General features: G+C 37.1%; 1 protein-coding gene across 1 annotated transcript in view; it reads right to left on the reverse strand.

Moving 5' to 3' along the window:
* Positions 1 to 414: 414 nt before the first annotated feature.
* Positions 415 to 15708, reverse strand: part of CARNMT1 (carnosine N-methyltransferase 1) — a 49365-nt gene continuing 34071 nt past the window's right edge. Inside the window, exons 7-8 of the mRNA XM_090274180.1 lie at positions 3743 to 3846; positions 415 to 3039 (exon numbers count right to left, since the gene is read on the reverse strand). Coding sequence (XP_090130306.1) covers positions 2938 to 3039; positions 3743 to 3846 — 206 coding nt within the window. The 3' untranslated portion in view covers positions 415 to 2937. The remainder of the gene's footprint in view (positions 3040 to 3742; positions 3847 to 15708) is intronic.

Raw genomic sequence — 15708 nt, forward strand, 5'->3', positions numbered from 1 at the left:
TGCTTTCCCATATTCACAAATAATGTTTTACATATAACACATATGACCTCACTAAAAACCCTTTGAAATAGATGGTGTCAATCCTCTTACAGATGAGGGAACAAACTCAGAGCATCTCGCCCCAAGTCACAAACAACAGTTAAGGAACACAAGCCCAGAGAATCTAAAGGGCCAAGTCCAGTGCTCATCCTACTAATGGCTGGTCCTGGAACCTTCTACTGGTTTCCTTTTTTCTATTGTTTAACAAAACCAAAGGTCAGGATTAATTAGGGTAAGGCCTAGCATATTAAAAGACCCAAGTACTCATATTATTGACTTTCTAGAAGTTAATCTAAGGATTCAAAATTATATGTGCTCAATTAATTTTAATTCCCATATGATTATCACTAATTTAGATGGAAACAACCAAACAAATATTGTTCATAGCAATTGGCAGACTTTAATACTCAAGAAAAATCAAGTCCATCATACACATTAAAAATACAGGAAATTTCATGCAGACATGAAGCTTCCAATCCAGCCTCTGTGGCAACTTTTAGGATGAGAATTACATATAAATACAGTACATTTTACAATTTCAAAACTTCATAATTTTATACTGTGATTTATACAGCTTCTCTTTATATTTTACATATCCCACCTTGCTCACTTGATTAACATACCCTAACCTGCACCAATTCATGGGGGGCAAAAAACAGCAAGCCCAATGATCTATCTCCTGCTTTATGAAAATGAATGAAAACATTTGTGTATAAAGGTAACTTAAGAAAACAGTAAAAAACTGTTAAGGCTTACACACTTTAGTAGAACTACATATAAGAAATACAAAATTAAATCTTCCAATGACACTTCTATTATTTATCAATACCACAATTTTCAAGTTTAGAATATATTAACTGAATGCTTTTAAGAGAAAAACAGCAATGCAAATTTGTGTAGTACATTTAAGTTCATAATATGAGGGAGAAATTTAAAACAACAACTGATTTCAGAATTAAATGTAAGCTATAATTTATAAATATAAGTAACATTATTAAAGACTAAAACCTGATAGCAGAAACTTTAGGTAATAAAGCCAACCCATCAGTGTCAACCTGTTTTTGCCTCTCTGAGAAAAACAAGATTATGTTTCAATACTCATTATAAAAAAGTGAATGCTAGTCAGTGAATAAAAAACCTTTTCTAAATTATTCAAAAACAGTATGCATTTCTTTCAATAGACTTTTTTTTAATACCTAAGTTTCTTTCAAGTCTCCTTTCTTAAAAATAATAATACATAATTTGGGGGAGCAATTTATTTCAAGTTTATTCATGTGGTAGGAAAATGAGAATTTCCACTAAAAGAACATCTGCCAAGTACTAAGGGACACACATAAAAGAGAACTTTCTTTTTTTTTTTTTAAACAAAACAGGTTATAGGCTTCCATAAATTGATAGGTCAAATTAGCTTCATAGATTCCTTTACTGCATAATGAGCATAAAAGGCAAAGAGCTCCCTTGCTATATGCAGAAAAGCTCCTGTTAATAAGATGCCAAATCCTGTAGAGACTCCCCCAACCCAACTAACCATCTATGTTTAAAGACTTCCAAGTAAAATTTCCTGTTAGAACATGACATGTATGCTACCAGTACATTATTGAGATTAAGTTTATCTAATCCAAATTGCCAAAGAAGTCACTTAATTCCATCACAATCACCTGTGAAAATATTTGAGTACTTCCTTTTTTCCAAGAAAAGGTTCAAACATTGTATTTGTCATCTCTACTTTCCAAGCTACAGGAAATAGAATAACATTAAAAATACAAAGAAAAACTCCCCCCAATAAAGATCTGCTAGAGGTAGAAATTTAAAACAGCATATAACTGTTTTAGCCCCAGCTATCAGGGAACAAAATTGGTATTAATATGAAGTTATATTAATGGCTGCTGCTTACAATATTGGAAACACAGACTACGGGCAGTAATTTATCCCTGAATTTCATACTCAAAATTTCCCCGCATTAATACTATCATGACAGTTTTTACTAGCATATAGTTGTTTTAATGAAAAAAAGTGCTTGCTTTTCTATTCAGGTAATCTAAAGAAAAGACATTATTGTAAACATCTCACTGACAGACCATTTATAGTTTGAAATCATACAGTTCAAACAGGCAGATATTATTCTTATTTCCCAACTTTCCTAACAGTACCATTAATAAAGGCTTTCATGCCTCACTTAAGATTGTTGAATTCTTCATACATTTCAGAGTGATTCATGATAAGTATGCTTTCAAAAAAATGTTCAGTTTAGTGTGGCCAAAAAACTTACTCATTTCTCCATTGCTTGAATGCATTTGTACTGGCCTGTGATACTATTAAATTTAATATTTCATAAAAACAGAAAGTTCAGATGCTTCTCTAAGTTCAGCTGAGCTAGAGAAAAAATGATTTGAATAATAAAAGAATAGACAACGTGTTATGTATAGATTGCTTAGGTCTAAGTGAATAAAAGTCTCAATTCCAGATGTCGAATATAAGAGGATCCTTAGACTCTTACAAAAATAACATGTGCAGTCCATACAAAACAAAAAAGAAAGTATTATGGACTTCAATACTATTAGTCATTAGCATGGCAGACTTGGAACGGACAGCTTCATGAAGATACTAGAGATGAAGTTTTTTCTACTGAAAGACAATTCTGGGTTTGAAGGAAAAGGTAAACTTGAAGATTATTTCCTCAGTTTTTACTTGTGTAATACAAATATGCATGGCATAGTATATTTCTGAAAAAGCGATAGACATATTAAGAAAATAGACACTATTTCTAAACTTTGTTAGGAATAAGAAGGCACCACTGATTTGAGGTTGTGTCCTGTCATTTGATAGTTGCTTTTGAGTTGTTTATTTCAGGATTTGCTCTTATTAAATTTGTTTTCCTGGCGTTATCATTTGAGACCATTATTGCGGCTTACGGACCACAAACAAGACACATTCATAGTAGTATTTCATCATGGAGAGATCATTCACAGTATATGTTGACAAGACAGATTCTTTTTCCACCTGTAATGCAAACAATCATAATGATGATGATGACCACCATGATGATAACACAAATATTGAGCACTTTTAAGTGACAGGTGCTATTTTACACATATTCTAGATATTAAATCATTTATTACATATAAGTACTACCATAAGACTAGTACTATTAGTAATCCTACTTCACAAAGAACAGGTTATTCAAGATCACACTGCTAATAAGTGGTGGAACTACTATAATATATTGCTTCTCTTTATCTTTAAGAACTAATCTGTTGTTTGTTTTTAAAATGAATGCAATGTTTCTAATTAGCATACAGCTAAAACACAATAGTAAAAGTATCATAAAACCTTATAATAATGCACACAATAAAAAAAAGACTGTGAAGAGTACAGAAGCACATATAGTAAACAATAGCCCTCTTACACCTGCCTTCCCACCCCAACTTGCTTCCCCAGAGCCTCGTCTACTTGACTGGTAACTATCAGTCTACAAAGGCCAGTATTATGATAATGGTCAGCTACCATTTATTAAAGGGTGATTATACCAAGGATATAGCTTTCCATTTGCATACACATTATCCCAAATCCTCGTGATTGTAAAAATTATTCACTTTATGGATGAGAAAACAGGTTAAGAGGTAAAGCCAGTAAATGCCATGTCACCATTCTTGGTTAAGTGCTTTGGAAGTTAAGTTTTGGCAATACTTCATTCCCTCCTTACCTCTAGCTGGAATCCATACTGCAGAACAACGTTTTTTAGATCCTCATAGCTCAATTCTATGGAAAGTTCATTTGCCAAATTTTCAAAATGGTACAGCAGAGGACCTATGGTTTAAAGACACTAAGAATGAATTTCTTGGATATAAATATGCACTAATAGTTGTGTTAGACAGAACTCCAAGTTGAAGAAGTTGGGTAGTAGATAAAAAGGAGAAGTAAAGAACATGTACATATACCAAAGACATTTATCCAGATCCCTGAAATTTTGGCCCAGTGACTGATATTTGAATGCTGGACCTACTCATATATTCACGGGAATAAGTACTTCTCATATACCAGACTATACTGTGATTCTCCACATTATGGAACTTACACATATAATTCTTAAATTACTGAAGCATTAGCTGAATCAGAGAATGCTAAGCCCCCAAATTTCCAGGGTATACTGTAATTATAATTCCATAAGTAAATGTAAAACAAGAGCTACAAACTGGCTATCCCATGAAAACAGAGGAGTCCTCAAGCCAGCAGGTGGTTGGAGGTGGGTAGGTAGTGGGGAGAGTTAGAGGCAAGGCTTCCTGTAAAGAGATGACACTAAGCTGGTTTCTCAAAGGCACAGCTCATAGCCTAGCTCTAACACCTACTAATTAGTTCCCATTGGCAAGTCACTAACTCTGCCCCATCTGTAACATGACTTTATTGTGATATAAGATGAGATAATATGTAATACTTCTGGCATATAGAAGGCACTAAGTAAATGACAGCCTCCTTTTCTATTGTCCCATTGCATAGATCGAAGAAATTATAAATAAAAAACTATCATTTGACTGAAACCAGATTTTCCAATCTTTTAATCTGTTACATTTTCCCCAATCCATCCGGCTCGTCCAGGTGACATTATCATCCCACAGTTGTACTTCAGGACTAATGGAGACAATCTTCTCCTTACCTTTCAATGGGTTAACTATAAATCCGTGACCAATTCACAAACCCCACCCCATTCTCACTTCTCATACAATGTACTAATCATAGAAGATAAACTTAACAGGACAAAGTTTCTGCTCCGAAAAGGATCACCACTCTGTGGAACATACTTAGGGTTTAAAAGTTTTTATTCTTCTCCCTTCTTTATCCTAAATAAACCACTTGACAAATATGACTAATTTATATATTAGCGCTTTTCAAAATATAACAACATTCCCTATCACAAATGACTCCATCAAGCTTAAATTCCTGCTAGTTTTATTAGTACTAGTAAAAATGACAGTAGCAACCACTCACTGAGTACCTGCTGAATCCCAGGCCAAAGGGAAGCCTTTGAAACCTAATAAGAATGTAAATCCTCATGGCAGTCTTGCCAGCTCTAAAGAGTATGCTGTTCCTGCTCTATTATTTTAAAAGCCTCCAACAATATTGTTTTATTATATCAATATGAAAACAATCCAATGATTCTTACATACTCAGGCCATATTTAACCTCTATTCATGCTGTGCTCCAACTCTCCAACTCAAGCTTTAGCCATGATCCAAAACCTTGCCAAAATTAAGTTTTAATATAATCCATCCCAGTTTCCAGCCCTACTGCTTATTCTCTTAATATGTGGTACTTTAAAACTCACTTAATGCAATGTTGCACTGCTCACTGATTTTCATATAATTAACACTTTTCCAAATTACAAGCTACACAAGTAAAAAGAACATGTCAAGTCTCTTTGATTCCACCATAATGCCCAGCATAACACTGAATGTACAGTTAGGCATACAGTCTTTTACAAATGGTCCTTCAATATCTCTGTGCATATTTCAGGTTTTCCCTTACAAAGATATTCCTTGAAGTTGGTAAGTCAAAGAGAATTAACATTTTTACTGACTTGATTCAAACTGCCAAAGTGCTTTTCAAAAGACACGGAACAGTTTTCCTTCACAACTGCAATGCTCAGTACTTGTTTCAGCATCTCAGCAAGTGCTGGGAAGGCAATGGTACCCGCACTCTGGATGACAGGCTGGCGCTGTGTAACTTTACCTACACGCACCACTCATGACCCAGCAATTCCACCACTAGATACTTAATTATAATAATTTGGGAACAACCTAAATGTCCATAAACCAGTGAATGAATAAACAAAATGTAGTATACAGTGGAATATAACAGCAATGGGAACAAGATGCTGCTCCATGCAACAAAATGGATGAATTTCAAAAACTATGCTAAGTAAAGGAAGGCAGACACAAAAAGCAACTTGCTGTATAATTCTCTTTATATGATATTCTGGAAATGGAAAAACTATATTAACAGAAAACTGACTAGTGACTGACATGTGTTGGGGATGGCTGACTACAAAGGAGCACAGAGGAACTTTTGGGGGTGGTTGAAATGTTCAGTCTTAACAGAGGTAATGGTCACATAATCCAGCTTTTAAATAGCAGCAAACTGTACACTTAAAAAGAGGGTACATTTTATTATGTCAATCATCCCTTCGAAAATATCTGACTTAAAAAGAAAAAAGACAATAAGCATTTTCATTAAACAAAATATTTACTAATTTGGCAAGGGGAAAGTGATAGGTCAGTTTTATCTGTATTTCCTTGAGACTAAGCAGTTTTTCATATTTATTACCTAGTCACTCATTCTTTATTTTTATTTATTTTTTTAAATTCTCACTCAAGGATATTTCCATTGATTGATTCTAGAAGGGAGAGGAAGAGAGACAGAGAAAAACACTGATGTGAGAGAGCAACATCAATCAGTTGCCTCCTGGATGCCTCTGGACTGAGGATCAAACCTGCAATCTAGGTATGTGCCCTGACCAGGAATCAAACCCACAACTTTTGGCATATAGGACAATGCTCCTCCAACTAACTGAGCTACCGAGCTACCAGGCCAGGGCCAGTCACTCCTTTTTTTTTTTGAAGATTTTACTTGTTTTTAGAGAAAGTAGAAGGGAGGAAGAAAGAGAGGGAGAGAAACATTGATACAAGAGAGAAACACTGACGAGGTGCCTTTCATTTGTACCCCAACTGGTGATCAAACCCGCAACCCATGCATGTGCCCTGACGTGAAATCAACCTGCAACCTTTGTTTTGCAGAATGATGCCCAACCAACTGACCCATGGTCAGGGCTAGTCACTCATTCTTTAAATGAACATTTACCAAGCACCTAGCAAATGCCTGGCACTGGATATATAAAGATGAATAAAACATGGACATATTCCTGAAGAAGTTGAGTAAAATTTTCTCAACTCTCATGTCTCTTCACATTCTTTTAGTAGACTAACAAAAAAAAAAACAACACTTTTTCCTTGACCATAAGTATAACGCAAGCTCTTAATAAAAAGCTAAGATAACTTGAAAAAAGCATAAAAATAAAATCAAACCAATCTCTAATCCTAACACTGACAGATAACCACTTGAAAACTTACCATATGTCCTTGCAGTCTTTCCTTGATGCCTTAGTATGAGGTATTACATATTTTTTCATCTTATACTTCATTAGCAACATGTCCCTATTTCATTAATCATTTCTGGAGAATGATTTTGCTATATGGCTATCCTATGACTCGTTACTTATTTCATTCCTGCTAGAAATGTAGGGTCAGTCTAAGTTTTTGCTGAGTATGTCCATTAATCAGTTTTAGTCTTTGCCCATATCTTATTTTCCTCTAACAGACTTCTACAAGTATACTTCACCTAACAAAGGCAGGTAATGGTGAATGCAATTATGTAATTGGCTGGATGGCAAATATTTCAGGCTTTGTGGACCACATATAGTCTCAACAACATATTCTTATCTTTATCTTCAACCCCCTAACCCTTTAAAATGTGAAAAATATTCTTAGCTGCTGGGCCATACACACAAAAAGCAAAAGGCCATATTTGACCTGTAGGATATCGTTTGCCAAATCCTAACCCTGTCCAAATGTATGGTTAAGATTTTCCCATATATTATCAAATTGTTTTTCCTAAAGAAAGCTTTATTACTGTATTCCTACTAGCAATATATATAAGCATACCCCCATTTCACTGTACCTAATCTAAACTGAAAAATAAAAAAAACCTACCCAATACAATAGGTGAAAAATGGCATCTCATTTATATTTTTTAAAAAAATTTTTTATCCTCACCTGAGGACATTTTTTCATTGCTTTTGGAGAGAGAGGAAAGGAAAGCAGGAGAAAAATATTGATGCAAGAGAGAAGCATCGACTGGTTATCTCTGGTGCACACCGCACAACAGGAATTGTATGACCAGGGATCAAACCCACAACCTAGGCATGTGCCCTAACCAGGAATCAAACCCGCAACCTTTTGTCTGCAGGACAACACTCCAACTGAGCCACTTCTGGGTAGTGTTCTCTTAAAGACTTGCTTTTCTTCCCTTTCTAACTTCTTTTTTCAATCCTCACCTGAGAGAGAGAAACATCGACAGTTTCCTTCTCATATGTGCCCCAACAGGGGATCGAACCCGCAACCTGGGTTATATGTCCTGACTGGAATAAAACCCGTGACCTTTAAGTCCACTGGACAATGCTCCCACCGAGCCACACCAGCCAGGGCCCCTTTCCAATTTTTTATTTTTATTTTTCCTTTTCTTTAAAGATTTTATTTCTTTATTTTTATAATGAGGGGAAGGGAAGGTGAAAGAGAAGAAGAGAAATATCAATGTATGAGAGAAACACTGATCAGTTGCCTCATACACACCCCCAACTTGGGACCTGGCCTGCAACCCAGGCATGTGCGGTGACCTTTCAGTTCGTAGGCCAGTGCTCAGTCCACTGAGCCACACCAGCCAGGGCTCCAACTTTTTTTTTCTTTAAATAAAAAATAAATAAAGCTCACTATAAAAAATAAAAACGCAGAATAAAAATACAAAAGCATATAAAGGAACTTTTGCTTCCTATAAAAGCTGGTTAGGTTTTATTCAAACCAATGCTCTTGTTGAAAACAACTAAAATTGGTGTTTGAAATTTATTTTAAAATTTTAAAAATATAGAATACCTGGCAAGTTAGTAAGAAATTAACAGGAACTCAGAGAATTAACTATAGGTAAACGAAGATACCATTTGTACCCTAACGGCATTTGACTATCCAGATAAAACTGATCTGGAATCTGACAAACTCTTTGGATGAAGGGCACAAAAGACAAAGCTCTGAGCCTGCCCAGGACAGGGAGTCTGACAGATCTCCCAACATTACGGCTGAAATCTTAAGGGATATCTTTAAGATCAGAATAAGAATTATGTTAAGTTTACTTCTAACTCAAGGGGACTGTAGGAAAACCTGACCTAGTGCTTATTAAATAAGGAGAAAAGTTGTAAATCATGCTTTAACCCTGGATTAGATTTACGGCCTAACTTTATGTAACATGGGTGGTCAAAAGAGCCTCAAGTCCTTATTTTAATACTTAATATTTAATTTAATTTAATTTAGAATTTAATATCCCTTTGTTCTGACAATGTTCCAATCTTCTGGTAGAAGCAAATGCAAATTCCCCTGAAGAAAAACATCTTCAACCTAGGCTTCAGGAAATCCCCAAAAGTGATTTCTCAAGGGCAATGAGCAACAGTTAAGGTCAAGAGCCCAGGGAAACAAAAAATGGAAAAAGCAGAAAATGACCTGCAGAGACTTGAGATACTAGAATTATCAGAAACAATATATTCAGCATTTCCAAAGAAATAAAAAGGCTTATCATCTTGAAAATATATGCAGAGAATAGACAATTTTTAAATGACATAGCTGACTTAAAAAAATATAAGATATACAATAATCAAAATAAAAAACTCAGTGGTTATAAGAAAGTCTTAAAAACAAAATGGATTACTTTTAAAGAAGCTACAGTTAAGATAGCGGAATTTTCAACAGTAAAACAGAAGCTAAACGACAGTGTAATGATCTCTTCCGTGTGTTGAAAGCTATCTATCAATGTTGTACTCTACACCTGGTGTTGCTTTGGAACTAAAGGTATCAGTATGAACTCATGATCTTTATAGACACAGACCAACTCATACATATATTTCCTACCTCTATCTACTAAAAAGGCCTGGAAGCAATACTATCACGGTGGTAGAATCTAGATTTCCATATCTAGATTTCCTCACTAAAAGCCAGAAATCCTTGGGGAAAAGGCTGATCTCATCACCAGGCAGAGATAAGCTTGGAACACCTGGCTGTGTCAGAAAGAAGGTGCTAACACAGGGACATGTCAAAAGGACACGGGGGCCAGCTCAAAGAGGGTCCCATCTACCAAATATAGGACAAGTGGATTTAAGGTTCTAGAAGTTCCAGTTAAGAATGAAACAGAGGTTATTATAGTGGGTAATAAAACAAATTTTAACCATATGCTATATATAGAAGACATACCTAAAACATAAAGATACAATAAGGATTTAAGAGAAAGAAAAAAAAATACACATACGATTAACGAAAAGAAAATTTTCAAAGCTATGTTGACATGTCCATTTAAAGAAACATGACTTGAATCTGTGCAAAACAGAGTCGGCACTAAAACCCCAGCAAAAACTTATAGGCAGAGTAAGGAGGTGATAGAGCTGAGAGTGCGGCGGGCTGGTGGTCACTGTCTCATCAGTTTCCAAAGCAGACTTTCTGTTACTTCCCTTTTCTGTCCTACATCGCAACTTCATGCTTTAATAAATTCTGCTCTTTCCTGTGAGTTGAACTTTTTTCCCAGTGAATTAAACTTCTGATCTGCCTGATCATGGACTGGAAATGGGCAGAAGGTAGGCATCTTGGTTACTTGGTTATATGGGGGTCAGCTCTTCCCTATATTTGGATTTTTCAACCTATATTTTTCCATACAGTGCCTAATTTTCCAGAGTTACACCAGGTCAACTGGCTCTGCTCATGAAAGTTTCTTTGCAAAACTTATTTTTCTACCTCATTCTTTTGTCTTCTGGTGACATCCCTACCATTCTTTGTCCATGTGTTTTATACTTTTTATATTTTTACTACCACTGGAGCAAGATGTTAATGAAGAGATAATATATGTGTTCAATCACCAACACTTTATAGGAATTCCATAGCTTTATAATGCTTTAAAATCTGATAAAACCCATCTCTCATTACACTTTACAAAGACCTCCTTTAGTACTTTAACCTGTTGATCTTCCAGATGAAGTTAGATTCACTTTGCTAGCTGTCTGCTCTCCATTACCCAACTATAAATGTATCAGTGCATGCACACACAAGCCCCACTCCTAAAACCGCCCTTTTAAAAGTAAATTATACATAAATTCATTTAAGAGGTACTGGTCATCATGAAATTTGACAAACAGAATGCACAGGCGTTTTTCTGCAGTTTGTCAAATCACAGCCCTTCCCAAAAGACAAGGCATAATAGTTCCCTTAAAAAGCTCACTAGTTTTCTCCAATCTGGGGGGAGATTAAAGACTACTCCAAATCTCCCTTAAAGCATTTTATATGTTAATATTCCCAACTCTGATTTCATACAATCTAACCAATATTTTCATTATAAATTAACAGCAGTTATATTTCTCATTGAACATGAATATAGTGACACTCTGGTCTATGTAAGCCTTGTTAAGGTGAAATAGTCACCAAGGGGCTGATGCTCTCTCAGTTTACAGATAAAAATAATGTTCCAGGTCTACATGATGAAAGCCAGAACCATAGGAATCTTATGAATTTACAAATATAAATGCCACTTTATCATGTCTCTTGGCAGCCAGCCAATCTTCTGTGACACCTTAACATTATTTTGTTCAAAATTTCAAAATAATGCATTCATTTACAAACCTAAATCACTAAATATCTATCAGTTGTCCAGCACTGTACCAGCCAAGGAGGAAGCATTAGATCCCTGCTCTCACCAAGCTCAGAAAATAGCAGGGTAAACAGAAGTACATGGGTGACACCGACACAATGTTAAATGCTACTGACAAATGCTTTACTCAACCTGCAGGGTCACCAGGGCTGAGAGTTAAGAGAGCACATAAGTTAAATGAAAATAAAGGGGAAAGAGAAAGGGCTTTCTAGGGCAGAGGAGTGGCACTTGAGTTCAGGACAGGGGTGGTAAAAAAAAAAAAAAAAAAAAAAAGAAGCCAATACATGAAAAGATGCTCCACATCACTAATCATCAGGGAAATATGAATCAAAACCACAATGAGATATACCTATTAAGAATGGCTATTACCGGAGATCCAAGATGGCGGAGGAGTAAGTGGAAGCTACACTAACCTCCTCCCAGGACCAGTCTGGATTTACAACTTAATTTTGGAGAAATCATCTGGAATAACCAACGGAACACTAGCTGGAAAGAAGTCTTATAACCACGGAGAGACAGAAAAGGCCGCTACATCACAACGTGACCGGTAGGAAGTGCGGAGACGCGGAAGGGCTGGCTGGGCTCACACGGGTGGCTGCTGAAGGGACTGAGAAACAGCTCAGCAGCCGGGGATTCCCCCTGAGAAGGGCAGGGTCTAAACCCCCAGCTGGGCTTCCCAGCCTACAGCGACAGAGTGGAAAGTAAAATAGTATCAGCTGTGAAAAGCAAAAAGCCACAGGCTTTCTTGCTAGCCGGAGAGAAACAGCAGGAGAAAAAGAGCTCTTAAGTGGATCACATACGAAAATATTTTGGCCACCACTTACCCTGGGCTCAAGCAGAGGGAAGGCAGAGAGGACTGGAGACACTTGGGGAGAATTTGGCACGGTGGCTTTGAGGGGAGAACTGGAGGAGCAGCTGACTGGGTCCCAGTGCTGACTCATCCCCAGTACTGCGGGTAGAACATTCCCCTCCAAGTGGCGTCAGCCTGAGGGGAAGCAAAAGCCCTGCCTACAGGAATTAAGCTGCCACACCCACAGTTCTTAAGCCTGACAGCTAATCACAGATTGAATAGATTAACAATCAAAGAAGACAGACAACAGCAGTAGATCCCTGGAAGTCTCCAACAGGCTGCCTAGGGCCAGACTGGTACATGATCTGACGCCACCAGAGGCAGATCCAGGAAGTGCAGATCATTCCAAGAAGCACCAACAAACAATAGGAGTCAAAAAAATGGGGAGACAGAGAAACAACCTCCCATCAAAAGGAAAGGTAGAATCCCCAGAAAGAGTGCTAAATGAAATAGAGGGGAGCGAACTATCAGATATGGAATTCAAAACATGGATTATGGAGAAGCTGAATGAGCTCAGCGGAAATTTCAAAGAACTCCAGAAAAACTACAAGGAACTCACAGAAAATTACGTGAGCATGAAAAAGGACATAGAAGCTATCAATAAGAGCCAGGAGGAAATGAAAAATACGATCTCTGAATTGAAGAACACAGTAGAAGGAATTAAAAGCAGGCTAGAGGAAGCAGAAGATCGGATCAGCGAGCTGGAGGACAACCTACACAAAAACTCCCAGACAATGCAACAAAATGAAAAAAGACTGAACAAGACTGAAGAGGTTCTAAGACAGCTGCAGGACAACATGAAACGTAATAATATCCGTATCATAGGAATTCCAGAAGGAGAAGAAGAAGAGCAAGGGATAGAAAACCTCTTTGAAAAACTAATGACAGAAAACTTTCCTAACATGACGAGAGAAAGAGTCACGCAAGTCCAGGAAGCACAGAGGGTCCCAATGAAGATGAACCCCAACAGGCCCACCTCAAGACACATCATAATTAAAATGGCAACATTCAAAGACAAAGAGAGGATCCTAAAAGCAGCAGGAGAAAAACAACTAATAACATACAAGGGTACTCCAATAAGGCTATCATCAGATTTCTCAACAGAAACACTACAAGCCAGAAGGGAATGGCAAAAAGTATTCCAAGCAATGAAAAACAAAGGCCTACAACCTAGAATACTATACCCAGCAAAGCTCTCATTCAAAATGGAGGGTGAAATAAGGAGCTTCCAAGACAAAAGAAGGCTAAAAGAATACATCTCCACCAAACCAGCAATGCAAGAGATGCTAAAAGGTCTGCTCTAAGAAGATAAAGAAATAGAGAGAGACAGAGAAGAACACGAGTACAAAGGGGAAAAATGACAATGAATAAGTACTTATCGGTAATAACCTTAAATGTAAATGGATTAAATGCTCCAATTAAAAGACATAGGGTAGCTGAATGGATTAGAAAGAATGACCCACATATATGCTGTCTACGATACCATAAAAGTCCTAGAGGAAAAAATAGGCAGGAAAATTTCAGATATCCCACGTAGCAACATTTTCACTGATATATCTCCTAAGGCAAGGGAAATAAAGGAAAGAATAAACAAATGGGACTACATCAAACTAAAAAGTTTCTGCTCAGCTAAAGAAAACATCAGCAAGATGAAAAGGAAACCAACCATATGGGAAAATATATTCGCCAATGACATCTCAGACAAGGGATTGATCTCCAAAATATATAAAGAACTCATACGACTCAACACCAAGAAGACAGACAACCCAATTAAAAAATGGGCAAAGGACCTGAACAAACACTTCTCCAAAGAAGACATACAGAGGGCCCATAGACATATGAAAATATGCTCAACATCACTAGCCATCAGAGAGATGCAAATAAAAACCACAATGAGATACCACCTCACACCAGTCAGAATGGCCATAATCAACAAATCAACAAACAACTTGTGCTGGAGAGGATGCGGAGAAACGGGAACCCTGGTGCATTGCTGGTGGGAATGCAGACTGGTGCAGCCACTATGGAAAACAGTTTGGAATTTCCTCAAAAAACTAAAAATGGAACTGCCTTTTGAACCAGCAATTCCATTACTGGGATTATATCCGAAAAATCCTGAAACACCAATTCAAAAGAACCTATGCACTCCAATGTTCATAGCAGCACTATTTACAATAGCCAAGTGCTGGAAACAACCTAAATGCCCATCTGTAGATGAGTGGATCAAAAAACTGTGGTACATTTACACAATGGAGTTCTATGTAGCAGAAAGAAAGAAGGAACTTCTACCATTTGCAACAACATGGATGGAACTAGAGAGAATTATGCTTAGCGAAATAAGCCAGGCAACGAAAGAAAAATACGTTATGCTGTCACCTATTACAGGAAACTAATGAACAACACAAACAAATGAGCAAAATTGAACCAGAGGTATGTAAACAAGGAGTAGACTAACAGTAACAAGGGGGGAGGGGGGAGGGAGAAAAGGGGGTAAGAAGGGGAAGTGTAAAATCAAAGAACATGTATAAATGACCCACAGACACGGGCAACTGAGTGGGGACTGAATGTGGGGGAAGGGAGGGGCAGGATACAGGGAAGCAAGAGGGGAAAAAAAAAAAAAAGAGACAACTGTAATGGAAAAACAAACAAAAAAATTTTTTTTAGTGGGGGAAAATGAAAATATGAAGAATGGAAATGCCAGTTCAGTGAATATTAGGACAAAGATTTTCCTTCACATTGTATATTTTTCTCCCTATTTGATCTCTCCAGAGTTTGGCATTCTAAACAAGTAAGTAATGACTTAAGTTTCTTTGCATAGACCTAATAAGACCAGTTGTTAATAGAGGTTCCTTTTTCTGAACAAGCCTTTGACTGGAATGTCAAGCCTAAAGGAGACATGCTTGGGCTCATGTTGTTACCAAAAAGCCCTAACGAACTGGGAATGACTTTCAAAGGTAATAAAAGCCCGCGAAATAAAAGGCCTGCTGCCATGGTTGGTTGTGCGGTCCACAGCAATCTCTCCAGGGAAGGAACGAAGGTTGTTTTCCTGAAAGATGGCTAGAAGGGACCTTAAGGCACAATGGAAAACCAGAAAGACTTGGAAAGGACAGGTGTGTACAGGCAAGGATGAATGCCAGGTATGTGGCCCAGCTTCTGTGCACTGAAGAGCAGACTGAGGGCCACCCTAAATGTTCCTTTGGTAAGTTCCAGCAAAACAGAACTAAAGATCATAAGTGATCATTTGCTGCTCTTGTTATGCTTATGCAAATGAACAGGATAAATTAAAAATGGACTTAATGTAGTCCCTTTAAAGACAAGGA

This window comes from Furipterus horrens, unplaced genomic scaffold (assembly GCF_987537825.1).
Source record: "Furipterus horrens unplaced genomic scaffold, mFurHor1.1.pri manual_scaffold_4, whole genome shotgun sequence".
NCBI classification, from domain to species: domain Eukaryota; kingdom Metazoa; phylum Chordata; class Mammalia; order Chiroptera; family Furipteridae; genus Furipterus; species Furipterus horrens.